The sequence below is a fragment of the Bombina bombina genome, chromosome 2 (assembly GCF_027579735.1).
Source record: "Bombina bombina isolate aBomBom1 chromosome 2, aBomBom1.pri, whole genome shotgun sequence".
NCBI classification, from domain to species: domain Eukaryota; kingdom Metazoa; phylum Chordata; class Amphibia; order Anura; family Bombinatoridae; genus Bombina; species Bombina bombina.
In genome coordinates this window covers 341,826,108-341,853,192 of record NC_069500.1, presented here as the reverse complement: position 1 = coordinate 341,853,192, position 27,085 = coordinate 341,826,108, and the positions used below count along the sequence as shown (strand labels likewise).

General features: G+C 41.1%; 1 protein-coding gene across 2 annotated transcripts in view; it reads left to right on the top strand.

The window, feature by feature from the left end:
• TRAFD1 (TRAF-type zinc finger domain containing 1) overlaps positions 1-27,085 on the top strand; it is a 216,276-nt gene that overhangs the window by 5,794 nt on the left and 183,397 nt on the right. For both annotated transcript variants that reach the window (XM_053701701.1, XM_053701700.1), the window contains exon 2: positions 20,953-21,000. In XM_053701701.1, coding sequence (XP_053557676.1) covers positions 20,957-21,000 — 44 coding nt within the window. In that variant the 5' untranslated portion in view covers positions 20,953-20,956. The remainder of the gene's footprint in view (positions 1-20,952; positions 21,001-27,085) is intronic.

Sequence of the window (27,085 nt, the reverse complement as noted above, 5' to 3'; positions counted from 1 at the left end):
TTTACCCACCAATAAGCAAGCATAACCCAGGTTCTCATTCCTGCTGTTTAAATAAAGATAGCAAGAGAACAAAGAAAAATTGATAATAGGAGTAAATTAGAAAGTTGCTATATCTGAATCATGAAAGAAACGGTGTGGGTTTCATCTTTAAATGGTCAATTCTAAAACTAGAATCTGCCTTTATTTCATTGATCTCAGTAGTATTCCATTTTCTAACTGCAAAAAAATAAAGTGATTTTTTTTATGTGGGTGTGTACATGGCAACATTTCCTGTTGCAACGTCAACATAATTTATTGGTATACACCTCAATACTAAGCACATTTTATTAGCTAAAAAGTGCATGACTGTCCGTGATAAAAGAAACAATCTTTTAATTACGTTCAGAATTTTTTGCTATAATTTTTTTCTTTACTACTTTAGTAAAATATTTGGTAGCAGCATATTCTCCCCCACACCTCTGCTCACCCCTAAGAAAAAACCGTTAATGTGCTCTCTGCCTGTAACTATATTTTAAAATTTACAGTCAGTGGCTAGTAGCCTGCAGACCAAAACACTACAGTGTTTTGTTTCTTTGTTTTGTCTCAAAATACAATGTAACCTGTCTAATTTGGTGTATACTCTAGTAACCATTCAAACTGTAGCAGTCCATTTTAGTAATGTTGTAAGCAGAGATGTGCTCTTCCTTTCTAATACATATACCTTGGCATAACATGTTTTTGTGTTGTAAAAAAAATATATATATTGTTTTAGCCGTATTAGTGAAGGGAGGAAATTTTTTGAAAACTTGTCTTTTAAATATCATGTTAGTCCAATTACAAAAAAGTATCATTGCATACTACAATACTCTGGTTATTTTGACAAATTATATCAAATGTAAGGCATGGAATTTCTATCTACTCTATTCGCATATTAGTAAAAAAAATTGCTGTGTACGAGTAATTTTTATTTATTTTTTCTTCCCTCTGGGCTTGTAACTAACTCCTGACTAGTATACTATACTACAGTGATTTTTAACCTTTTTTTTACATTAAAAAATCCTGTGGCACACCACCATCCCAAAATGTAAAAAAAAAATCACACATTGTAGCCTAATACAGCATATATATACACATACACACAAACACACACATACTGTATGTATTGTGCTGTTATGCCATGCCTCCTACAAACTACCCCTGCACTGGGAGTAAAAAACAAGCAAGTTTAAAAAATATGTCACACTGTTGTCAGTCTGCCGTGGCACACCTGAGGATCTCTCACGGCACACTGGTTGAAAAACACTGTTATAATATATTGATATTTGTCTACGTATGTAGTTCCCAACTTTTTTTTTTCTTTTACGAACTTGGTATATTTCTAAAATTCATGAAGAGAACAGACCCTATTTTTATAATATATTTACACCATGAGACAAACATTATATATAGCTAATAATATTTCTCAGTGTTTTCTTTCACTATTCTGCTAAAACACTTTTTGATTAACCTTTTAAAGCTGTTATGGCGTTTTATTCCGTCCTAACCGCGCTGAGCTTTAGCGCCATTAGGACGGAATAAAACGTCCTAGGCGTTCCGCTGTCCTGAAGCCAACGGTGCTTCCTGGATCTGATCGCGGTCTAGAGGGTGTGCCTAGCATCATAGGGACGCCCCCCTGACCCCATCCCATAACTGAAAAAGTTCCGTTGTAGAAAAATTGACCCTGTCACAAAAGGGTTAAAAAGGTGCCCAAATAGTGATACCATGCTTATTTGAATTAATCACCTATTGTTTTTGTGGGGGGAAAAAATGTTCCTGTCCCAAGCTCCCTAGGAGGCCACAAAGCAAACTCTGTAACCTGCAAATGCTGCAAACCAAATAGCTTGTTTAGGCAGTTTGCAACATTCTGAAATTACACGTTTATTTAGATTTACAGAATTTATGTTACAGAATTTTTTTTTTGACCACACTAGGGATCATAGGATAAAGCACAATTTTTACACAAAGATGTTTGATTTCCCTTTAAATGAGCTGAGCCTGTTAAGGGAGCAGACAAAGACTAAAAGTTAGATATTGAAATTGGGTATAGACCAATATAGTTTTTTTTTCAGGGCCAATACCGATTATTGACCGTCTTTCAGGCTGATAACCAATTACAAGGGCTGATATTCTATACATTTTAAAGTTTTTTTTTTTTTTTTTTTTTTTTTTTTTTTTTTTTTTTTAAAATCAACACAATTTCTACACAAATCTGGTATAAACTGAACATGCTTATTAAAATTTCAAACCTTGGGGGGCGGAGCTAACTGCCAAGCAGGATAGACGCATCTTAGGAGAGCTCTGCTCTAATTTCACCAAAAAACTTAAAAATAGCTGAATTAAGTTATTAAATTCTTCCACAAATGCGGTACTGACTTATACCCCAAACAAATAGACAGTTTATCCTGCCCTTTGAACGAAGAAACGCCGACAGGGGTTAAGGAACATTGAGCACTCAGAGACCGCAAGCACTCGTGACAGTCGCCGGAGGGTCGGGGCTCCGCTCCGACGACTGGAGTGCTAAACAAGCAAAGATTTTAACTTAAGAGCCGGCATTCTGACTCCACTATAATACCCACCATCCTAACGGAGCACAACCGGAATTGAGCTGCATTGAAGGCCTTGTGGGGCAACGGAGATCGGAACTCACAAATAGACGGCGATCCAGATCGCACTATCCTACCTGCCAGCAGATCGCAGACCAGCCCGCCATCATCATCGGAGAAGAACGCAAGTTAGGAAGCCTGCAGGAGGAGACCCGAGAGTTTTTTCCATCTGCTCATTTGGCGCGCAACTCCGCCATCTTGCCTGGTGTCTCCCTTCTTCACGGGCTGTAACTCGGTTGCGGCTGGAGACATACTAAACAGACGCTCAGCCTACCCGCCGGGAAGGAGGATCTCAGGAGGGCAGCGAGACCGGACTAGCTAAGGTGAGAAACACCCGCACCAGCCTAAACACTCCTCTTACTGGGGATCCCTTTGGGCCCGAAACACACGCCATACTAGCACTAGCTGGGGAATCCACATAAGAGGGCTCCGGTCACAATCAGACCTTGATGATAAGGCTCTCAGCCCAAATAAAGGAAAGGGGGAAGCCGCAAGATAAGGGGCAAACTGTATTCTCTTTTGCCAAAGACTGTATTACTAGGCCCCACCTGCCCTCCGGAGCTAGCAGCTAGGCACCTGACCACCCAACAGAAAAATTATTAAGGAGAGTTGAATTTATTCCTAGTATTGCTATCCAGACTCTCCCTTCAAAAGAGCTTACAAGGTTGAGGCTTTGAGGCCCCATTAATCAAGTGGAACTAGAAGAAACAGCTCACTTTGTCCATAACAAGAATCACACTCTTTTGTGATTGTTTTTATGCTAACAAGCCAGGATCCCTACACAATAATCCCAGGAGCTGAACTTATTTCCCTGCCAAACTACACAAGAGGGACATACCCTATTTGGGTCCTACAGGATATTTACTGCAGTCCATACCTTTTACCAGCGTATGGGCAACCAAAGACTGGGACTTCAGATTGTATACTAAGCTCTCCCTAGGGGCATTGGCTCATTAATAATCTTTTTTGCAGATTTACTCCAATACAAATTAGCCTTAAACACCTTAATCCCATGCTCTGAGTAATGACTTAAGACATTAAGTGCTTTACCCTTTGTTTTCTATTTAGCTGCTGCGTCAGCCAAATGTTCTCTGTTGCAAACAGAGTGGAGTGCATTTACTTTTACTGAATTGCTACTAGGGTGTGTCGTTCCTTGGTTTATGAATTTTATTCATATGAGATAGTTACACTAATTATCTTTGCCTTTTCTAGATACTAAGATACCCATTAGGTTTGGTATAACACACTGACTAACTTACAGGTTTGCCTATCACGCCAACACAACATACCCCTGGCCAAACACATCTAGGCCAGCCTAGAACTAGAACACTCCCCTTTACTGCACATTCACATAGAACTCACCCCTTTATCCTCCAACATACTTACACACACTCCTCACGCACACTTAGGCCACACCACACTGCCCTTTCATTAGCACAGACTGTAACTCGCCCCATTTCTCACACACGTGATTCAAGAGAAACACTAGAATATTTGCTGAGGCCTACTCTGGCCATTATTGTATTGCATTGTATTGGTTCATTTGATAGGTGAACCCCAACTGGCCCCCCCTTTCCGGCCCTGCTTGTCTGGGCTGGTCACTTCCCTCTCCCCTTATCCCTTCCGCAAGGTCGTACCCCCTATTCCCGGGCCAGGGGGGGACTTACCACAATTTTACCCATAAATTTTGGAGTGGATTGGCCTTTGACCTGTGTCTGGGGGTTCTCGCCGGCCCTCGCCCCCCGGTGGCGGCCTACCCTTTTTTGCAAACTGGACCTGTGGTCATTTAATCCCTAGTAAGGTGGCCGTCATGGAGGGGTAGGGGTCGGGGAGACCGTCCGGGCCCCTCTCTGTGTACTGTTTAATGTGATTACTTGCTCATGTTCTTATTTTTGTACCTCCTGTGAATCTAACCTCTGGTGCCATCACTAATCTACCTGCCCTGTGTCCGCTTTTGCTTCACGGATTCTCCTTTTGCCACAATTTCAAAATGCCTCATACGATCAGACGAACCACTAAAACACCTGGTTCAGTGAAAAAAACGGTGATAGATCACTTCTCTCTACCACGCAAGGAGCTGGAAGATGACTCCAATGACGGCCTGAGTGGGTCAGAATCTCTAGGAGATGGTTCCCAGCATGATGCTCTGTTAAACCCCAGATCTCAGCACTTCATTACTGAGGATACCCTTCAGAAGATGCTCATTAACCAAACTCGCTCCATTACCAAAGAAATACAAAAAAATCACGCTGAGCTCAAAAAGGACATTTCGGAAATTGGTGAAAGGGTGGACTCTTTGGAAAGGCGGCAGGATGATATCGTTATGGATCAATCTAACCTTTTGGCCTACTCTGAATCTTTGGCTGACCAGCTGAGTCAGCTCGAGTTTAAACTGGCGGATGTTGAGGATAGGGCCCGCAGAAATAATATAAGATTTCGGGGTATACCGGAAGACATCACACCAACAGACTTGCAGGGTTTTCTCCAAGAGCTTTTTGGTAGCCTGTTGGGTCCTATGGAGGGCCTAACTTCCACTATTGAAAGAGTTCACAGAGCTCTACGCCCCAGGTCCGTCTCGCAAGAAAAGCCAAGAGACGTTATAGCCTGTTTTCACAGTTTCCTCTTTAGAGACAAGCTGATGCAGGCCGCCTCCCGCAAGCCTCAGTTGCCGGAAAAGTTCCAAACCACCCAGCTTCTTCCCGACTTGTCGGCTCACACCCTACAATTCAGAAGGCAGTACCAACCAGTCACACTGGCTCTCAGAAATGCTGGCATCAGATACAGATGGGGATATCCGTCCAAGTTGCTAATTACAAGGGACAACCAAACCCACATAATTTCTTCACTGGCCCAGGGCACTGTGTTGCTGGCACAGTGGGGTCTCACCAAAGGAGACACGACGGAACCCATTCCCATTAAGGCAAAATTGAGGGCTACTGCCCCAGAATGGACTGCTAAGGATCAGCGCTCCAAAAGGCAAAAAACGCAGCAGACACAGGACTCTCTGGGTCCCCAAGACCCCTCCCCCTGAATGTATGGCACCATTGGTCAACAACAGTATTAACCTGTCACCATGACCTAACACAGGGCCCATTCTTTATGGAGGGTCCTACTTTATGTGCATATTTGCATTACCAGTGTTTATATATGTTTTCTAATATTACATGGGATTAACCCAGCATAGGTCGGCCCACGTTGGGTCTAAAGTTACAGTTAATATAATTATTTTTTCCTTCTTGTAATCCATGTGCATGTTTGCATTACTAGTGTTTCTGCATGCTTTCTAACTCTCTATGTGGTCAACCCAGCACAGGTCATTCATCTCTAAACGAATAGGTATAGGATTATCTCCACCCTTTAGATAGCACAAGAATTTATTTTTTCTCAAACATGCTATGACTGATTTTATAATTACCTAGTCTGGATGCTTCGTACCTTACTCAGGTTTGTTATGGTTGTATGTACATTTCCATTGCTGGTTTCACAGGTATAATTTATGTTTATAGATTTCTTTGTATCCTTCTCGTGTGCACAGAGGGGGGCCGATAGTCTCGGCTCTCTCTCTGTTCCTATTCCTAGCTCCCCCCCCATATAGGTAGCCCACGCCAGGGTTCCACTTAGGTGAACTATTTTCACCTCATTTCCTATCACAACACCTCTGAACTGATTTCTTGTCCTAATTTCCCCCCCTAACCCCCTCTTTTCGTTTTCCATTCTACCTCCTGTCCCCAGGCCACGGCCGTGAGATGGTGCCCTCTTTAAAGGTGCTCACACATAATGTCAGGGGGCTTAATTCCCCCTTTAAAAGGAGTCTTTTGTCTCGTGAACTTAAATTTCACAATCCTGATGTAGTCTTCCTGCAGGAGACTCACTGGCAGTCGGGCGCCCCTCAATATTTTCACTCCCGTTCCTATAAAGTCCTGGAACACTCACCCTTCTCCAAAAAAGCTAGAGGGACGGCCATCCTGCTTCACAACAGGATCTCCTACGAGCAAATTTATGCACTTGCTGACCCTCAAGCCAGATATACAATTCTGGTTTGTAAACTGGACCATGTTCTTCATACATTGGTCTCCGTTTATCTCCCCAACTCCCGGCAGCCTGCATCTCTCCGTGCTATTTTGCAGACGCTTGATACGATCAAGCAGGGGAGGGTCTTGATCGCGGGAGACTTCAACATGACATGGGAGCCAACTCTCGATCGCAAACAGCTTCAAGCTGGCAGTAAACATTCACAAGAGACATATGTCTCTGCTCAATTTAGGGCAGTAATGTCACAATTTGGATACTTCGACATTTGGAGAAGTTTACATCCCAACGATAGGGACTTTACTCATTTCTCTATCCCCCATAAAACTTACTCCCGGCTGGACTACATCTTTTGTCAGGCTGGGTCTTTGGACTCGGTCTCCTGCTCCAGTATCCCCCTCTGTTCCTGGTCAGATCATGACCTTGTAACGGCAGGGCTGTTCCCCTCAGATAAAGTGCCCAGTAAATCCAATTGGTGCCTTCCTAGGCACATTTTGGCCGACATCCCGTTCAGAGAGGAATTAAGACGGGACCTGACTGAACTGTTAGTTTGCAATGACAACGGCCAGACCTCAGATGATATTCTCTGGGGCGCGATCAAAGCAACTATCAGGGGCCTTATCATTCGCAAACAAGGAGCTCTGAGAAAGCGAGCGGGCCTCACCCTTGCGCAGGCACACACAAAACTCAGATCCTTGGAATCCCTGAATCGCGCTTCCATTAGCCTCGATGTAGCAGCACAGATTGCTACAGTTAAGGAGCATATCAACCTCCTAGAGCTCCGCCGCACACAAACTAATCTCAGCAAACTAAAACAACTATACTATTACAAAGGTAATAGACCTGACACTATGCTTGCTAACAGGCTCAGTCATAAGCATAGTAACTCCCGCATTTCCCAGATCAATTATAATGGCAAGTTGCATAAAAGGCCCTCTCAGATTGGAGAATGTTTTGCGGACTTTTACTCCAAACTTTACAATATCGAAAAATCGGAGACTCTCACCCCCACTACTAGCCAGGATATCAGAGACTTCCTGGCCTCCGCTAACCTCCCCACTCTTACTACAGAGCAACAAGACGCTCTCACAGCCCCCTTCTCTCTGGCGGAAATTAAGCTAACGATAAAAAATCTAAAACCCTTCAAGGCTCCAGGGCCTGACGGCTTCTCTGCCCAGTTTTACAAGTATTTGTCAATGAATTATCCCCCTACTTGCAGAGGTTCTTTACCTTAGCAAGCGAAGAAGGTTCCTTGAGGGAGGAATTCTTAAAAGCAGCCATAGTCACTCTGCCAAAACCAGATAAGGACCCTTCCTTCTGTGTAAGCTATAGGCCAATTTCTTTAATTAACGTGGACGTGAAGGTTTACGCTAAAATTCTTGCCAATCGTATCAGCAGGCTTCTCCCGCACCTTATAGGTCCGGATCAAGTAGGGTTCATTCACAGGCGTGAGGGGCCGGACAATACTAGACGTCTTGTCAATATTGTGTGTGAATCCACCAGAATGCAGAAGCCTTTCTCGGTTATCTCTTTGGACGCCGAGAAGGCTTTTGACCGAATTCGCTGGTCCTACCTGTGGGAAACCCTCAAAACCTTTAACTTCCCTCAGTCCACATGCAGGGCTATCCAGGCGCTATATTCTGCCCCGTCGGCTGTTGTTAGGGGTCTTGGCTTTCAGTCTGACCCTTTCAACATCTCCAATGGTACTAGACAGGGGTGCCCCCTGTCTCCGCTATTGTTTGCCCATATCCGTGACGATGCGTCCCTTCCAGGGATAATGCTCTCAGGCACTCTGCAAAAAATTGCACTATTCGCAGACGATATCACAATCTTCACTGCGGACCCCGGTAGAGCTGTCCCCAGATTGTTGGATATTCTGAGGACCTTTGGTGACCTCTCATTTTAAAAATTGAACACTCAAAAGACAGAGATATATTGGTGGGGATACCCCCACAATTCCACAATTACATTAACAGTTTAAAGAAGAGTTATTCCTTCAAATGGTCACAGGAACAGGTCACACATCTGGGGGTTAGAATATCTAACAATGCCTCAAAAATGATCAAGGATAATTACATCCCCTTGCTGTCGGAACTGAGATCCTTAAAGAATGCTTGGGATCACAAGTCCATCTCATGGATGGGGCGTATAGCCTCTATTAAAATGTCTTTCCTCCCTAAGCTCACCTACTTGTTTAGGTGCCTCCCTATCAGAGTCCCTATGCCACTCTTGCTACAGTTTCAGAGTGAAATAACAAAGTTTATTTGGAAGGGCTTGACCCCCAGGATAGCTCAAAAAAATCTGAAATTTCCTATACATCTAGGAGGCCTGGCTTCCCCTTCTGTGGTAAAATACTATGAGGGGGCTATGCTTACCCACATCTCCCAGTGGGGAGTTCTTCAGTCCCGTGATAAATGGCGCGAGATTGAACAGGCCTCTTTACCCCATAATGTCCTGCTCAAGGATATTATTTGGACTCCTCCGCATAGTCGCAGAATTCTAGGTATCAGCAATCTAGTCATCACAGAATGCCTTCATGTCTGGGACAAGATCCGGCATCGCCAACTAATTGCTCCCCATCCTTCCCCTATCACTTCGGCGGCTGGTCTGCTCTCTGGGTTGGCAGATACTCACCCGAACATATGGGCCAGACTAGGGATTCGGCAGGTCTCGGACTTCTGGTCCACATCACAGTCCGATGGCTTTATAGACCCAACTCTCCTGGGCTCCCCTGGGGACATTCCTCCGGTCCTCTTTTTTGAGACCATCAGGATTAAAAGTCTCCTGAGAAGTTGGGGTTTCCTCCCCACCGCCTCTCGTCAGTCCACCCCGTGGGAGTCTGTCTGGAAGACGGGTCACAGACTTACCCGGCCATTATCGTTCCATTACGGGACTCTCGATGGCACTGTCCCGCCTGAAATTGCCCCGCACTTGCAGATTTGGGATGCTTTACTGCACTCTCAAATCTCGGTAGACGCCTGGCAAAGGGCCATCCTTCTGACGAAAAAAACCCTCCATTGCATCACTATGTTCGAAACTTGTTACAAGGTGATTTCTCATTGGTACCTGGTTCCCACATGCCTAGCAAGGATGTACCCAGGAGTGTCGCCTCTTTGCTGGAGGAACTGCGGTTTGCAGGGCACCATGCTCCACATTTGGTGGGAATGCCCTAAAATTACTTTCTTATGGTCTCAAGGTTTCCGCGCCCTTACTGATTTTGGAATCAGGATTCCGCCTGGCCCGCCTACTGCTTTGCTCCACCTGGGCTTACAGGATCTTCCTAAGCATCAAGCTATCTTCAGTACCTACTTATTGGCCTCTATTAAGACTAATCTGGCTAGGTCCTGGAAAAAAGAAAAACCCCCTTCATGGAACGAGATTGAGAGAACCATGGCCTTCTTATATACCATGGAAAAGACTATATATTTTGACTTAAACAAACTGGACATATTCGAACTTGCTTGGGCCGATTGGAAAGACAAGTTTGATACTTCCTGGAGCCCTCCTGTCACGTCCTAAAGCCTACAGCCTGACTCTTCTTGATCTATCTACCATCTTTCCCCATTTTTTCCCTCTCCTCTTCTATGCTTCCCCCCTCCCTAGACTTTGTTCTGATTTCAAGACATGTGTTGTGTCATATAGGTTCCTCTTAAGATATCCCATTTGTCCTCAGACTAATGAGAGATGTCATCTCTCCTTCAGGGGAGTCCATCTAATCTTATTAATACTGTACTGTTTTTTTTTTATCTTTGGGACTCCTGGCTTTATTCATAACCACATACTCCTGTATGCCATTAATGTTTGTGTTTGGGACCTGCGTGTCCCTCATTGTTACTTCTATAAGTTTGAAAATAAATAAAAAAATTTTTGAAAAAAAAAAAAATTTCAAACCTTAAAAGCAAACAACTGGGGAAAAATAAAGTGCTTGAAAATTAACTTATTGAATGTCTTCCCAAAACAAAGAAAAATGGCATAAATCCCTTTTTAAACTGCACACTGATATAAAATTAAATTTAAGTAACTACTGCAAAGCTAGACACTACACAATTTCTAAAATACTCACAGTTAAGTAGAACAACATTTATAGTGCAGAAAGTATAACATTTTAGCATGTTCTCCTGTTAAACGGCTTCTGTTTGTTTTTTTCCCCATATATTGCTGCCACTTCACTAAAAACACGCTCACTTGGTACACTTTACAGATGAGGGTTAAAAGTAAAGTAAAACAAACAATAAAAAATACAAAAATATATATATATATATATATATATATATATATATATATATATATATATATATATATATATATATATATATATATATATATATATATATATATATATATATATATATATATATATATATATTGCAACTTGACAGAGAAAGAAAGGACATGCTGGAATATCAGTGCTAGATTTATTTATTTGCTTTAATTTTTAATATGCTCATATATTTACTGGATTGCAAATACCTTCCCTGGTTCTGAGGAGTGGGCTATAAGTTTATTATGTCACTTATACATGTGTAACAGCGCCACCTAATGGCCAAAGCATTGCTATCCCCTGCTAGAGAATATTGATACTAGTCCTATACTGCATATCTTTCTACTCAAGGTTTGTTGTTGTGGAAATTTGATTGATGTGCCTGAACTATCATTTTTTTTTAAATATTTTTTTCTATGCCAATGAAAGGGGAATATTTAAATTAAAAATTCTCAAATATAGCAGCTTTAGTGAAATGTTTGGCAAATGTGTAAAATGTATCAGAATGCAACAAATAATGTTCTATTTGTGAGAGCAATTAGCAAGCAGGTTGATTTTATGTATGGCTGACCCCTATGAGCAGATCAAAAGTAATTTAGCTCTGTGTACTTCAGGGAAACTATGTAGTTTTAAGTGCCACTTAAAGATCACATTTTACTTTTCACAAATCATATATGTTTGTTTATGCAAGTCCATCTACAGGCCTGCCATTGGTGGTATGGCAGTTGGTAACTGAGCTCCCAGGAACACCTGGGCTTGGACTCTGTTATCAGTACTATTTATTATTAGATGCTATGTCCAGCTTATATTTGCTATAGATGATTTGTGTCACTTAAAATTACATAGTTTCCCTGAAGTACACAGATCTAAATTTCTTTTTTTTTCTTTATTGATGTTTTGCACAAGAAAAACATACAATAAATGTCATGACATAACTAACAAAACTTTCATGAAACTCAAAACAAGCATATAAGTAAGAAGCAAAATGATTGCTAAAATATGAACATACATAGAATAAATGTCTATTGACACAAATGACCTGTCATAGGTCGCAATACAGTGTAGTAAATAAAAAAAGCAGAAACAAAATAATTGACATATTATACACTGAAACCTATCTATTTTATAGGTTTAGTAGCTTATACATATGTCTAATTGACTGGCAACCTATGAGCCCTGTGATGTAGGTATGGAGGGGGAGTCATGTCAGAGACCCTATTGGGTCATATGATACGTAATAGATATGTGGGTATATTCAAAATAATGATGATAGGATGTAAATCAGGAAGTTGTTCAGCGGGTAAGCACCGCTTGAGATAGTGTTGAATGAGTGAGTGAGCTAAACAGAGGAGATTAGTATATATAATGTATGGTCTCTAAGAGACATATTCATAAGTATAAGCAGAGGAGGCTGCCAATCTAGATTAGAGGATTGAATTTATGATTCTGCAAACTAGGAGGATCTAAGGAGCTACTCAAGCTACTTATACAATATAGTTGAACAGCAGGGTGGGGTTATACAGATATATATAACTACAGAACTGTTATTTTAAGTGCATATGCAAACTTATAAACACGAGCTGGTGGTTATTAAACATTTGTTTGCATAAATAATCGGACCCTGGGACCAATCATAAGTCCAGAGAGTGATATAAAGTAGTATAATCAGAGCTAAGTCGGTAACAAATACCCTCTTTATAGAGATTGTCGCTCATTCTGAGCCCAATGGTTATGCAAAAGGTAAGCCCAGAGATGTCAGGGCACTGGCTGAAACACACTAATGGGGTATAGGATTGTGGTAGATATTAAGAGGAAGATTTAGCTGGCACCTACCTATGCTCTTAAACATAATAGGATAGAGTATGCTTGAGGAAAAGAATATATCGGTACAATGAGGTTGTCCAGCTGAATACTCTAGGTTATAAATTGGCCCCACAGGAAACAAGAATACATTCAGAAGACGCTAACCGTTAGGGTACTTAAGTGAGGCACGATTGCTTTTTTCTGACATCATCATGAGATGTAAGAACCTACAGGGTTCTAAAATACAGTGAAATTGCTTTTATGGCTTTGTCACAAAGTGCAAACAGTGTATTGGGTTTATAAGCGCCTTAAAGAGACAGTATACACTCATTTTCATATAACTGCATGTAATAGACACTACTATAAAGAATAAGATGCACAGATACTGATATAAAAATCCAGTATAAAACTGTTTAAAAACGTACTTAGACGCTTTCAGTTTAGCTTTGCTGAAAAGATAGCTGGAAAGCCCACTGCAAGTGGGAAATAAGACACTCCCCCTCCCCCTTCTTGTGCATATGAAAAGACCCTTTACACAAACAGGAGCAAGCTGGAGAAGGTAGCTGACAGTATTCACAAAAAACTTTGGGGCTTGGATAGGAGTCTGAAAATCAGAGCAATGTTATTTAAAAATAAGCAAAAATATTTTTTTTTTTTTTTTTTTTTTAAAAACTTCATGGGCTTTATAAATCATCTACAAAACATTTATGCAAAGAAAAAATGAGTGTATAATGTCCCTTTAAGGGCTCTGCTACCAGAAGAAGAGCAGACTTCCATAATCATGCCAATCATATATAGACTAGTCTAGGTATCTGCCTATATGACGATAGTTTACCATCTATCTTATGTAGGTATTTAGACACCCAAACACACATATACGGGTTAAACAAAGAGAAGAACATAATACACAAATATATAAATATATATAATTTTTTTTTTTTTTGACGATGTTATTAAGGTGAGGGCTTATATAAACAGTGAGTGGAGAAAAATCACAGTGCGGCAAATATACAAACTTAACAGGTTTTTTGAGTAAATACAAAACCAGATTCTCTGTAGAGAGTAATGCGTGGCATTACTGTATTCACTCAATACCTCACTTCTGTAAATGAGCAATTCCTACTGCGATAATTATTGAAGTCCGGGACCGTTTATATGAAAATCTCCATGGGTCATATACATCCTCATGCTAACGGGTCCATAATCTTGCGCTGAAAAGTGTTCATTGTGCTGCAGGGATCTGTCTCATAGCTCTTCTGGTTTGACTACGAGAGCCTCTTTGTCCCCTCTGTGTTTCCAAAGTTTCACTCCTCAGGGCACAAACTGTGATGTCTTCACAAACCAGGAGGCCGGTTGACAAATTCTTGTACAGAGCTATGTTCATGTGTAGTGGCATGAGGAGTACCTGTTCTGTCAGGGTTCATGGATTCTCGGATTGGTAAGGTGGGTCTTTGCTCTGCAGAAATCTTTCCGGGTTTCTATATGCTTTGCCTTGCACTGTCCAGAAGGAATCCCTCTGTGTAATGATTCACTTGCCACAAAGTAATATCCACCTCTGCCGCCATCTTGCGTGTACAGTAGTCGCGTTCAAAGTGAGTAGCTCTAATTATTAGTGGGTTCTTCCGCCCTGCTGTGTAACCTCCGCTCCATATCTCAAAGTAGAGCTTTAATTAGCAGATTATGTTCTATCTCCATGTATAGCTTCACTACCCAGGAAGCCTGGGGGGGATGTTAAGTGTAAAAAATCTAGGCCTTACTTCGGCCTCTTGTAGTCCGATGCAGCGCTCAGTTGTCGCTAAATTTTCTTTTGATTTGCTCCATATCGGTAATACTGGTAAGTTTCTGGCCGATACCAATATATTGCAGAAGTTCCAAATATCGGCCCTAAAAATCGGCCGCTCCGATATATCGGTCTATCCTTAATTGAAATGTTAATTAATCATGGAGGTTTTGTTGCCTCTCTAGGGAGTGTTGATCAAAGCCCATTTTGATATTTTTTTTTTTTTTTTTTTAGCACAAAAGCAAGAGGTATTTTAATATGGCATATTCCTACCCACAGTGCCAATTCTATGTGACTTCCACAGATGAGCACTGCTACATTTCAGGGTATTCCAAGAATCTGGTTGAGAATCTCTGCTTTAAACTAATATACATTCTGGAATGCTAAAAATGCATTTTGGTTGATTGTTTGGCGGTGCTGTCCTCATTCTTGGATGTTAAATCAACCAACGTCTTTTTCACAGATTTAAAACACCTGAGGAGAAGAAGGACCAAAATAGTGCAATACAGTTGCACATAAGATGTGCACCGAATGGAAAGTAGTCACGGGAATATGTGAATACATTTTCTTTTATTCAAAGAAACCGGAACGTAATTCTTATCCAGAATTCCAGTTTAATAAAACATAACAATTAGAAGCTTATTACAATACTAGTAAGTAAGCCTGCCCAGAGGGCAGTCTATGTGTTGTAAATACAAAAAATAAAAAATAGAACTACAGAAAAAAATAAACACATTATCCAAAAAAAAAAATCAACCTTATCCCTATGAAAATAAAAAATGCCCCACCCAAATAAAAACACCTCCTAATCTAATGCTAAACTACCAATAGCCCTTAAAAGGGCTTTTTGTAGGGCATCGCCATAAGTTAAACAGCTCTTTTGCAGTTACAAAAAATTCTAAGTCCCCCCTAACAGTAAAACCCACCACCCACCAAAACCCCCAAAATAAATAAACCTAACACTAGAAAACCTAAACTACCCATTGCCGTGAAAAGGGCATTTGTATGGGCATTGCTCTTAAAGGGCATTCAGCTCTTTTAAGAAGTGCCCATAACCCTAATCTTTAAAAAGAGAAATTTAAAATAAACAAAAAAAAAAAAACCTAAGTCTAAACTCAAAAATTAAAAAAATAAACCTAAGTTTAAATTAAGCTAAAATTTACAGAAAATAAAAAACAAAATTATCAAATTTAAAAAAAAATGTAACCTAATCCCTATGAAAATAAAAAAGCCCCCCCCAAATAAAAACACCCCCTAAACTACCAACAGCCCTTAAAAGGGCTTTTTGGAGGGCATTGCCCTAAGTTAAACAGCTCTTTTACATTAAAAATAAACAAAGTCCCTCCTAACAGTTTTAGTGTTGGGTTCTTCAAATTCAAATCAGCCAATAGGTTGAGAGCTACTGAAATCCTATTGGCTGATCGAATCCTCATTGAGGATGCGTGCGCAACTGCTGATGGCGACTGATGCGTTACAAACGCGATTGTAGTATAGATAATAAGCTCAACCGGTATCCGTGGATATACCACTTTTCTCAGGAGCTAAATCGCACATCTCTAATAAAATATATAGATCTACTTGGCCCTGCCTGCCAACCTCCTAAGTTGTATTACCTGCGCAGGAAGTGGTTTACTGGTGTGTGGATCCAACCTCTCATTTATGTTAAAGGGATATGAAACCCAAATCTTTTTTGATTAGGACAGAGCAAACCATTATAAAAAGTTTCCAATTTACTTCTATTATCAAATTTGCTTAGTTCCTATTATATTCTGTGTTGCAGACTTACCTAGATAGGCATCTGGAGCACTACATGGCAGAAAATAGTGCTACCATCTAGTGGTCTTGCATATGAGATAACAACATTCTTGTACAACTGCTGCTATATAGTGCAGAAATGGGCCTGCTCCTAATCATATATCGCTGCTAGGGCTGTATGATATATAGGAAAAAATGAATATCGCGATTTTGGTCATGAAGTATCACAACTGCAATTTTAATCACAATTTTAAAAAAAAATAACTGTTGAACATAAATTTCTCAATAAAAAATGCATGACCTGGAAAGTACCTGTGTGCATTCCAATTGTGTCTGGAATGTCTCTTTTTTTAAACACAACGGCAAATAGTTTAAAACAGGTTTTGCAAAGGGGTGTGAAATAGTTCAGCATTGAAATGGTGCATACAAAGAGAGAAGCGCTCTACCAGGAACGAACAACAGTTCATCAGCTAGTTCTATGGCGATTCACCACCCGGAAGCAGCCTCTTTTAAACCAGTGTGCTTTTCACAGAGGAAAACTTTCCTGCAGCATATCAGTCTGATCCCGCCAAGTAAGGTCAGTCCAGCCCCGAAATACCAGGCAATTCTCCTCTGAACAAGGAACATGACAACCCCAGATGATCATTTCAACCTCCTATGGGCCTTGTCAGTGAGGTTCAGCCACATTCCTCTAAGCATATTGGACAAGGAGTCCACGTCTGGTTTCCCCCATCACCCATAGGGAGACTTCCCCAGGGTCATATTAATTTGCATACAAAGAGAAGCACTCTACCAGGAACGAACAGCTCATCAGCTAGTTCTATGGCGATTTACCACCCGGAAGCAGCCTCTTTTAGACCAGTGTGCTTTTCACAGAGGAAAACTTTCCTGACGTATATCAGTCTGATCCCGCCGACAGCTTACTCTGCCGCACTATCACATGGGGGTCTCCACTTCAGCCACACTCCTAGGTCTGCTAATAGACAAGGAGGTGGTGTTGGTATTTTACTTTCCTGGGGTTGTCATGTTCCTTGTTCAGAGGAGAATTGCCTGGTATTTCGGGGCTGGACTGACCTTACTTGGCGGGATCAGACTGATATACTTCAGGAAAGTTTTTCTCTGTGAAAAGCATTACTGGTCTAAAAGAGGCTGCTTCCGGGTGGTAAATCGCCATAGAACTAGCTGATGAGCTGTTGTTCGTTCCTGGTTGAGTGCTTCTCTCTTCGTATGCAAGTCAATGCTTAAGCATTATAATATCTAATATTACTTGGCTTTAACTGATAGTTTTCGTAGTTTATTTTACCTAGCCTGCATGTTTACTACATTCCATTAATACCAATTTGATTAATGTAGAGCTTTCTTGCAGAGCTTCCAGTCTCTGCAAAAACTTCACTTAAAGAATCTGCCACAGATCATATTTATAAACTTTGGTCAACAACAGGACAAAGCAGACAATGTGTACCCAAATTTATTTTACAATTCACTGTGTCTCTTGCTCCTGTCAATTAATTAATAAAAAGATAAACCACAGGGCAAGTACCCTGACCTACTTGGCTTTGTAGAATGCCGCACATAAATGTAACAGAGGTCTTTCAATATCAGACTTTGCGATGTTACACAAGGTATGAGTTTGTGTCCAGCATTCTGAAGATGGGGATTTATTTCATCATATTTATCTAACAGACCATGAAGGTAGGATTGAGCAAAGCAGCCAGTCAGCTCCTAAGATGGGAGTAGACCGCATGCCAGTGAGTGTGGTTAGCTTCTCTCAGCCGCTGCTGCCCTGGGGGCTCAGTCAGTGCATTGTAGTAGCAGGCGAGGTTTGCATGTGTGTAAGGATGTTCATACACCTAGACACCGTACCCCGCTCCAGGTAAAGGTGGAGTGACTTTCCACCCCTCCATTTCACTGCTGAGCGGGGTGTTTTTCCAGCAGCCTCCTCATCACCTTCACATAGGGCACAGATCGTGCAGTACGAGGAAGTGTTTGTGGACGGGGGCACTTAGCGCGTATTAGGGAAGGGCATGAGAGAGCTCTACAGGAGGCTAAGGACACACTAAACCAGCCAGTGTTGGAAATCTAGGGGGATATTCTCAGGGATAAGGAACGACTAGCACAAGGACAGTGTTGGTTTTTGGAGTGTGATGTGACAGGTATTCTGGCCTTAAGTCATTTTGCTTCTCTTGGCTTTTGCACATTTCAACTATCTCCCAAAATTAACAGAGCTTACTGTGATCTTTATTTATTTTTAAATCGCATACTCTTGTGGCTTGAAAATCTCAAGACAAAAAATTGCGATTAATCACACAGCGCTAGTCCCTGCTTTTCAACAATACACCAAGAGAAGGAAGAAAAATTGCTAATAGAAGTAAATTAAAAAGTTGTTTAAAATCGCATGCCTTTAAAAGGAGCTGAATCTTATAGATTTCATATAAAAAAAAAGAAAAAAAAGCTTGTCTTGTATAAAGAAGGTATCTTTTTTAAATCCAATGCTAAATGTCATAAAAGATGTTCCTTTAAAGGTACATTCCTGTCAAAAATGAACTGCACCTAGATGACTTATATCTTTGAATAGCAACATATTTGCAATATACATGTATTAGCAAAAATAGTTCTAATAAAAGTTATCGCTGTTTTAGTGTTAGCATATTTCTTCATGTGAAGCATACCTAGATATTGACAGTGCATCAGCATTTTAAATACTGAAGCTGCTCAGAGCTCCAGTGGGGCTTGTATCATGTCGGCAATTAACAAACTGAGTCATTACCAGACGGTACAAGCACTTTAGGCTCTCTGAGCAAGTGCTGTGCTTAAAATGCTGGCGCATGGTGCATACATTTGAAACAGCTATAGCTTTTATTGGAAGCATTTTTGCTAATGCATGTATTTTACAAAAATGCTTCTATTCAAAACTGGAAAGCACCCTTGTGGATTCCAATTTTGGCTGGAATGTCCCTTTAACATGGGTGATTATGGAATGGCGGTCATGTGAACAGTGAGTATTGGCAATATTGTTTCCCCGAGTCAATAGAACCAAAACACACTACTTCATGGTAAAGGGAACCTACAAATGTGGTTATCCCAGGTATAAGGCTTGTTATGTTACCCAAACACACAATGTTGAGGCTTATGTTACTGGATAATCATTTCAGATCCTTATACTTAATAAATAGCACACCACATAGGTGATAGAACAGTTTATATTTTTTGTAAGATGCAGTACGTGGGAATGACCAGTAGGCAGATTAGAACCCAGATCAGGGAACATCTCGGTAACATAAAACACGAGGATGTATCTGCACTGGCAAAACATTTAATTGAAAAACGATATGTCTCCACCTTTACATGGTGTGCTATAGAACATGCATTTAGTCCAAAAAGATTTTATCCCCGTGGCCACATTGATTTCTTGGCTGTTATTCGCCCTGTTACTACATAATGCCTCCCTCCAGGAGAGCGCGCTATTTAACCCTTAAAGGGATACTAACCCCACATTTTTTCTTTCATGATTCAGATAGAGCATGCAATTTTAAGCAACTTTCTAATTTACTCCTATTATCAATTTTTCTTTGTTCTCATGTTATCTTGATTTGAAAAAGCAGCAATAAAAGGTTAAGAGCCGGCCCATTTTTAGTTCAGTACCTTGGTAGAGCTTGCCGATTGGTTTGCTACATTTAGCCACAAATCAGCAAGTTCTACCCAGGTGCTGAACAAAAAAATGGCCCGGCTCTAAAGCTTACAGTACTGCTTTTTCAAATCAAGATAGTATGAGAACAAAGAAAATGTGATAATATGAGTAAATTAGAAAGGTGCTTAAAATCTCATGCTCTATCTGAATCATGAAAGGAAAAAATTGGATTTAGTATCCCTTTAACTGTAAAAATGACAGCTGATGTACTCTGGCTGTCATAAAGTGAAGAAAATTTTACAGTACACCATTCTTAAAAAGTACAGTAATGGAGTTTATTAAAAAGAAAAAAAGGGAATTTTTCATTATAAGAATGTTTCCTGTAAAAAGGAAAATGAAGTCAAAATGAAACTTTCTTGTTAGAGCTTACAATTTAAAGAGATTTTTTTTCAAATTTACACACACACACACACACACACACACACACACACACACACACACACACACATATATATTACACACACCTTTTTGTAATTGGCTCACAAGATGTGTTCAGCTAGGTCCCATTGCTGCTCTGGAGCTAACTTTAACTCTTTTCTAGACAGGGGTTAAACACAGAGCATTTTATTATTGCGCTTTTACTTGCATATATCACTTTATTTTCTAAGGATCTGTTGCTTTGAGCTCTAATCATTGGGGAGGTGCTCACAACTTGTCATGTTTTCTACCTTTGAGTACAATGTCAAAAAGATGGAGTTTAAATATGGCATTCTGGATTATTGATGCTTCTCAATCTCACCTGATCTATGCTATGTAAATACATTCTTCGATGTGCTTGTTACTGGGTGTATTAGCAATCCAACAATATAAACTGCTTTAATGGCAAATGATTCACTGTGGGGCATGAGTAATTTAAAGTCTGTACAGGAATATGAGGCAAAGCTCATTTTCGTTCCATCCTATGTTACTTGGTAAGCTGTAAAATATTTTATAGATGTGTTGTTAATATGTTGTTAACATAAGTCTGTGCGTCATCAAAAGCATAATTGAAAGTAATTGTTTGCTTTCATTTTAGAAAAATGATGTCGGAAGCTGAAAATGAAACTGAGCTCTGTGGGAATTGGTAAGAAAACACTGTAAAAACATATTGATACTTCAACATACTAGAACCTTAGGGATCCCATCATTTATATTCTTATTTAAAAGTGAAGCTGAATGTAGATAATGAGTATACATTTTTCTAGGTGGTTTATTATTATTTATTATTATTATTATTATTATTATTATTATTATTATTTTAGCAAAGAAAATCTGCATTTTATTAAACTTGTTGTTGACAGAACTGTAACAGTGTATATCAGTGATGGCCAAATTCTTAGTGCAAGGGGACATCAGATCAATATTCTAGAAGCCTTAGGGACAGTCTAGTCAAAATGAAACTTTCATGATTCAGATAGGGCATGTATTTTTAAACCGTCCAATTTACTTTTATCATTAAATTTGCTTTGTTCTTTTGGTATTCTTTGTTGAAAGCTAAACCTAGGTAGGCTCATATGCTAATTTCTAAGCCCTTGAAGGCCGCCTCTTATCTTAGTGCATTTGACAGTTTTTATATAGCTAGACAGTGCTAGTTGTGTGCCATATAAATTACATTGTGCTCACTCCCGTGAAGTTATTTATGAGTCAGCACTGATTGACTAAAATGCAAGTCTATCAAAAGAACGGAGGCTTAGATACAAGGTAATCACAGAGGTAAAAAGTGTATTAATATAACTGTATTTGTTATGCAAAACTGGGGAATGGCTAATTAAGGGATTATCTATCTACATTAAAGGGACATAAAACCCAATTTTTTTTTTCTTTCATAATTCAGATAGAACATACAATTTCTCCAACATAGGTGTGTCCGGTCCACGGCGTCATCCTTACTTGTGGGATATTCTCCTCCCCAACAGGAAATGGCAAAGAGCCCAGCAAAGCTGGTCACATGATCCCTCCTAGGCTCCGCCTTCCCCAGTCATTCTCTTTGCCGTTGTACAGGCAACATCTCCACGGAGATGGCTTAGAGTTTTTTGGTGTTTAACTGTAGTTTTTATTATTCAATCAAGAGTTTGTTATTTTAAAATAGTGCTGGTATGTACTATTTACTCTGAAACAGAAAAGAGATGAAGATTTCTGTTTGTAAGAGGAAAATGATTTTAGCAACCGTTACTAAAATCGATGGCTGTTTCCACACAGGACTGTTGAGAGGAATTAACTTCAGTTGGGGGAAACAGTGAGCAGACTTTTGCTGCTTGAGGTATGACACATTTCTAACAAGACGATGTAATGCTGGAAGCTGTCATTTTCCCTATGGGATCCGGTAAGCCATTTTTATTACATAAAGAAAAAAAGGGCTTCACAAGGGCTTTTAAGACTGTAGACATTATCTGGGCTAAAACGATTGATATATAAGCATATTTATACTTCATAGCCTTGAGGAATTATTTTATTCTTGGGAATTATGTAAAATAACCGGCAGGCACTGTATTGGACACCTTACTCTCTAGGGGCTTTCCCTAATCATAGGCAGAGCCTCATTTTCGCGCCTCTATTGCGCACTTGTTTTTGGGAAGCATGACATGCAGATGCATGTGTGAGGAGCTCTGATACATAGAAAAGACTTTCTGAAGGCGTCATTTGGTATCGTATTCCCCTTTGGGCTTGGTTGGGTCTCAGCAAAGCAGATACCAGGGACTGTAAAGGGGTTAAATATAAAAACGGCTCCGGTTCCGTTATTTTAAGGGTTAAAGCTTTCAAATTTGGTGTGCAATACTTTTAAGGCTTTAAGACACTGTGGTGAAATTTTGGTGAATTTTGAACAATTCCTTCATACTTTTTCACATTTGCAGTAATAAAGTGTGTTCAGTTTAAAATTTAAAGAGACAGTAACGGTTTTATTTCAAAACGTTTTTTGTACTTTGTTATCAAGTTTATGCCTGTTTAACATGTCTGAACTACCAGATAGACTGTGTTCTGTATGTGGGGAAGCCAAGGTTCCTTCTCATTTAAATAGATGTGATTTATGTGACACAAAATTTAGAGAAAATGATGCCCAAGATGATTCCTCAAGTGAGGGGAGTAAGCATGGTACTGCATCATCCCCTCCTTCGTCTACTCCAGTCTTGCCCACTCAGGAGGCCCCTAGTACATCTAGTGCGCCAATACTCCTTACTATGCAACAATTAACGGCTGTAATGGATAATTCTATCAAAAACATTTTAGCCAAAATGCCCACTTATCAGCGAAAGCGCGACTGCTCTGTTTTAGAAAATACTGAAGAGCATGAGGACGCTGATGATATTGGTTCTGAAGTGCCCCTACACCAGTCTGAGGGGGCCAGGGAGGTTTTGTCTGAGGGAGAAATTTCAGATTCAGGGAAAATTTCTCAACAAGCTGAACCTGATGTGATTACATTTAAATTTAAATTGGAACATCTCCGCGCCCTGCTTAAGGAGGTGTTATCTACTCTGGATGATTGTGAGAATTTGGTCATTCCAGAGAAATTATGTAAAATGGACAAGTTCCTAGAGGTCCCGGGGCCCCCCGAAGCTTTTCCTATACCCAAGCGGGTGGCGGACATTGTAAATAAAGAATGGGAAAGGCCCGGCATACCTTTCGTCCCTCCCCCTATATTTAAGAAATTGTTTCCTATGGTCGACCCCAGAAAGGACTTATGGCAGACAGTCCCCAAGGTCGAGGGGGCGGTTTCTACTCTAAACAAACGCACCACTATACCCATAGAAGATAGTTGTGCTTTCAAAGATCCTATGGATAAAAAATTAGAGGGTTTGCTTAAAAAGATGTTTGTTCAGCAAGGTTACCTTCTACAACCAATTTCATGCATTGTTCCTGTCACTACAGCAGCGTGTTTCTGGTTCGATGAACTAGAAAAGGCGCTCAATAAAGATTCTTCTTATGAGGAGATTTTGGACAGAATTCATGCTCTCAAATTGGCTAACTCTTTCACCCTAGACGCCACTTTGCAATTGGCTAGATTAGCGGCGAAAAATTCTGGGTTTGCTATTGTGGCGCGCAGAGCGCTTTGGCTAAAATCTTGGTCAGCGGATGCGTCTTCCAAGAACAAACTACTTAACATTCCTTTCAAGGGGAAAACGCTGTTTGGCCCTGACTTGAAAGAGATTATTTCTGATATCACTGGGGGCAAGGGCCACGCCCTTCCTCAGGATAGGTCTTTCAAGGCCAAAAATAAACCTAATTTTCGTCCCTTTCGCAGAAACGGACCAGCCCCAAGTGCTACGTCCTCTAAGCAAGAGGGTAATACTTCTCAAGCCAAGCCAGCCTGGAGGCCAATGCAAGGCTGGAACAAAGGTAAGCAGGCCAAGAAACCTGCCACTGCTACCAAGACAGCATGAGATGTTGGCCCCCGATCCGGGACCGGATCTGGTGGGGGGCAGACTCTCTCTCTTCGCTCAGGCTTGGGCAAGAGATGTTCTGGATCCTTGGGCGCTAGAAATAGTCTCCCAAGGTTATCTTCTGGAATTCAAGGGGCTTCCCCCAAGGGGGAGGTTCCACAGGTCTCAATTGTCTTCAGACCACATAAAAAAACAGGCATTCTTACATTGTGTAGAAGACCTGTTAAAAATGGGAGTGATTCATCCTGTTCCATTAGGAGAACAAGGGATGGGGTTCTACTCCAATCTGTTCGTAGTTCCCAAAAAAGAGGGAACATTCAGACCAATCTTAGATCTCAAGATCCTAAACAAGTTTCTCAAGGTTCCATCGTTCAAAATGGAAACCATTCGAACAATTCTTCCTTCCATCCAGGAAGGTCAATTCATGACCACGGTGGATTTCAAGGATGCGTATCTACATATTCCTATCCACAAGGAACATCATCGGTTCCTAAGGTTCGCATTTCTGGACAAGCATTACCAGTTTGTGGCACTTCCGTTCGGATTAGCCACTGCTCCAAGAATTTTCACAAAGGTACTAGGGTCCCTTCTAGCGGTGCTAAGACCAAGGGGCATTGCAGTAGTACCTTACTTGGACGACATACTGATTCAAGCGTCATCCCTTCCACAAGCAAAGGCTCACACGGACATTGTCCTGGCCTTTCTCAGATCTCACGGGTGGAAAGTGAACGTAGAAAAAAGTTCTCTATCTCCGTCAACAAGGGTTCCCTTCTTGGGAACAATAATAGACTCCTTAGAGATGAGGATTTTTCTGACAGAGGCCAGAAAATCAAAACTTCTAAACTCTTGTCAAATACTTCATTCTGTTCCTCTTCCTTCCATAGCGCAGTGCATGGAAGTAATAGGTTTGATGGTAGCGGCAATGGACATAGTTCCTTTTGCGCGAATTCATCTAAGACCATTACAACTGTGCATGCTCAGTCAGTGGAATGGGGACTATACAGACTTGTCTCCGACGATACAAGTAGATCAGAGGACCAGAGATTCACTCCGTTGGTGGCTGTCCCTGGACAACCTGTCACAGGGGATGAGCTTCCGCAGACCAGAGTGGGTCATTGTCACGACCGACGCCAGTCTGGTGGGCTGGGGCGCGGTCTGGGGACCCCTGAAAGCTCAGGGTCTTTGGTCTCGGGAAGAATCTCTTCTCCCGATAAACATTCTGGAACTGAAAGCGATATTCAATGCTCTCAAGGCTTGGCCTCAGCTAGCAAAGACCAAGTTCATAAGGTTTCAATCAGACAACATGACGACTGTTGCGTACATCAACCATCAGGGGGGAACAAGGAGTTCCCTGGCGATGGAAGAAGTGACCAAAATCATTCAATGGGCGGAGACTCACTCCTGCCACTTGTCTGCAATCCACATCCCGGGAGTGGAAAATTGGGAAGCGGATTTTCTGAGTCGTCAGACATTTCATCCGGGGGAGTGGGAACTCCATCCGGAAATCTTTGCCCAAATTACTCAATTGTGGGGCATTCCAGACATGGATCTGATGGCCTCTCGTCAGAACTTCAAGGTTCCTTGCTACGGGTCCAGATCCAGGGATCCCAAGGCGACTCTAGTAGATGCACTAGTAGCACCTTGGACCTTCAAACTAGCTTATGTATTCCCGCCGTTTCCTCTCATCCCCAGGCTGGTAGCCAGGATCAATCAGGAGAGGGCATCGGTGATCTTGATAGCTCCTGCGTGGCCACGCAGGACTTGGTATGCAGACCTGGTGAATATGTCATCGGCTCCACCATGGAGGCTACCTTTGAGACGAGACCTTCTTGTTCAAGGTCCGTTCGAACATCCGAATCTGGTCTCACTCCAACTGACTGCTTGGAGATTGAACGCTTGATCTTATCAAAGCGAGGGTTCTCAGATTCTGTCATTGATACTCTTGTTCAGGCCAGAAAGCCTGTAACTAGAAAAATCTACCACAAAATATGGAAAAAATATATCTGTTGGTGTGAATCTAAAGGATTCTCTTGGGACAAGATAAAAATTCCTAAGATTCTATCCTTTCTTCAAGAAGGTTTGGAGAAAGGATTATCTGCAAGTTCTTTGAAGGGACAGATTTCTGCCTTGTCTGTGTTACTTCACAAAAAGCTGGCAGCTGTGCCAGATGTTCAAGCCTTTGTTCAGGCTCTGGTTAGAATCAAGCCTGTTTACAAACCTTTGACTCCTCCTTGGAGTCTCAATTTAGTTCTTTCAGTTCTTCAGGGGGTTCCGTTTGAACCCTTACATTCCGTTGATATTAAGTTATTATCTGGGAAAGTTTTTTGTTTTTGGTTGCAATTTCTTCTGCTAGAAGAGTTTCAGAATTATCTGCTCTGCAGTGTTCTCCTCCTTATCTGGTGTTCCATGCAGATAAGGTGGTTTTGCGTACTAAACCTGGTTTTCTTCCGAAAGTTGTTTCTAACAAGAACATTAACCAGGAGATAGTCGTGCCTTCTTTGTGTCCGAATCCAGTTTCAAAGAAGGAACGTTTGTTGCACAATTTGGATGTAGTTCGTGCTCTAAAATTCTATTTAGATGCTACAAAGGATTTTAGACAAACATCTTCCTTGTTTGTTGTTTATTCTGGTAAAAGGAGAGGTCAAAAAGCAACTTCTACCTCTCTCTCTTTTTGGCTTAAAAGCATCATCAGATTGGCTTACGAGACTGCCGGACGGCAGCCTCCTGACAGAATCACAGCTCATTCCACTAGGGCTGGGGCTTCCACATGGGCCTTCAAGAACGAGGCTTCTG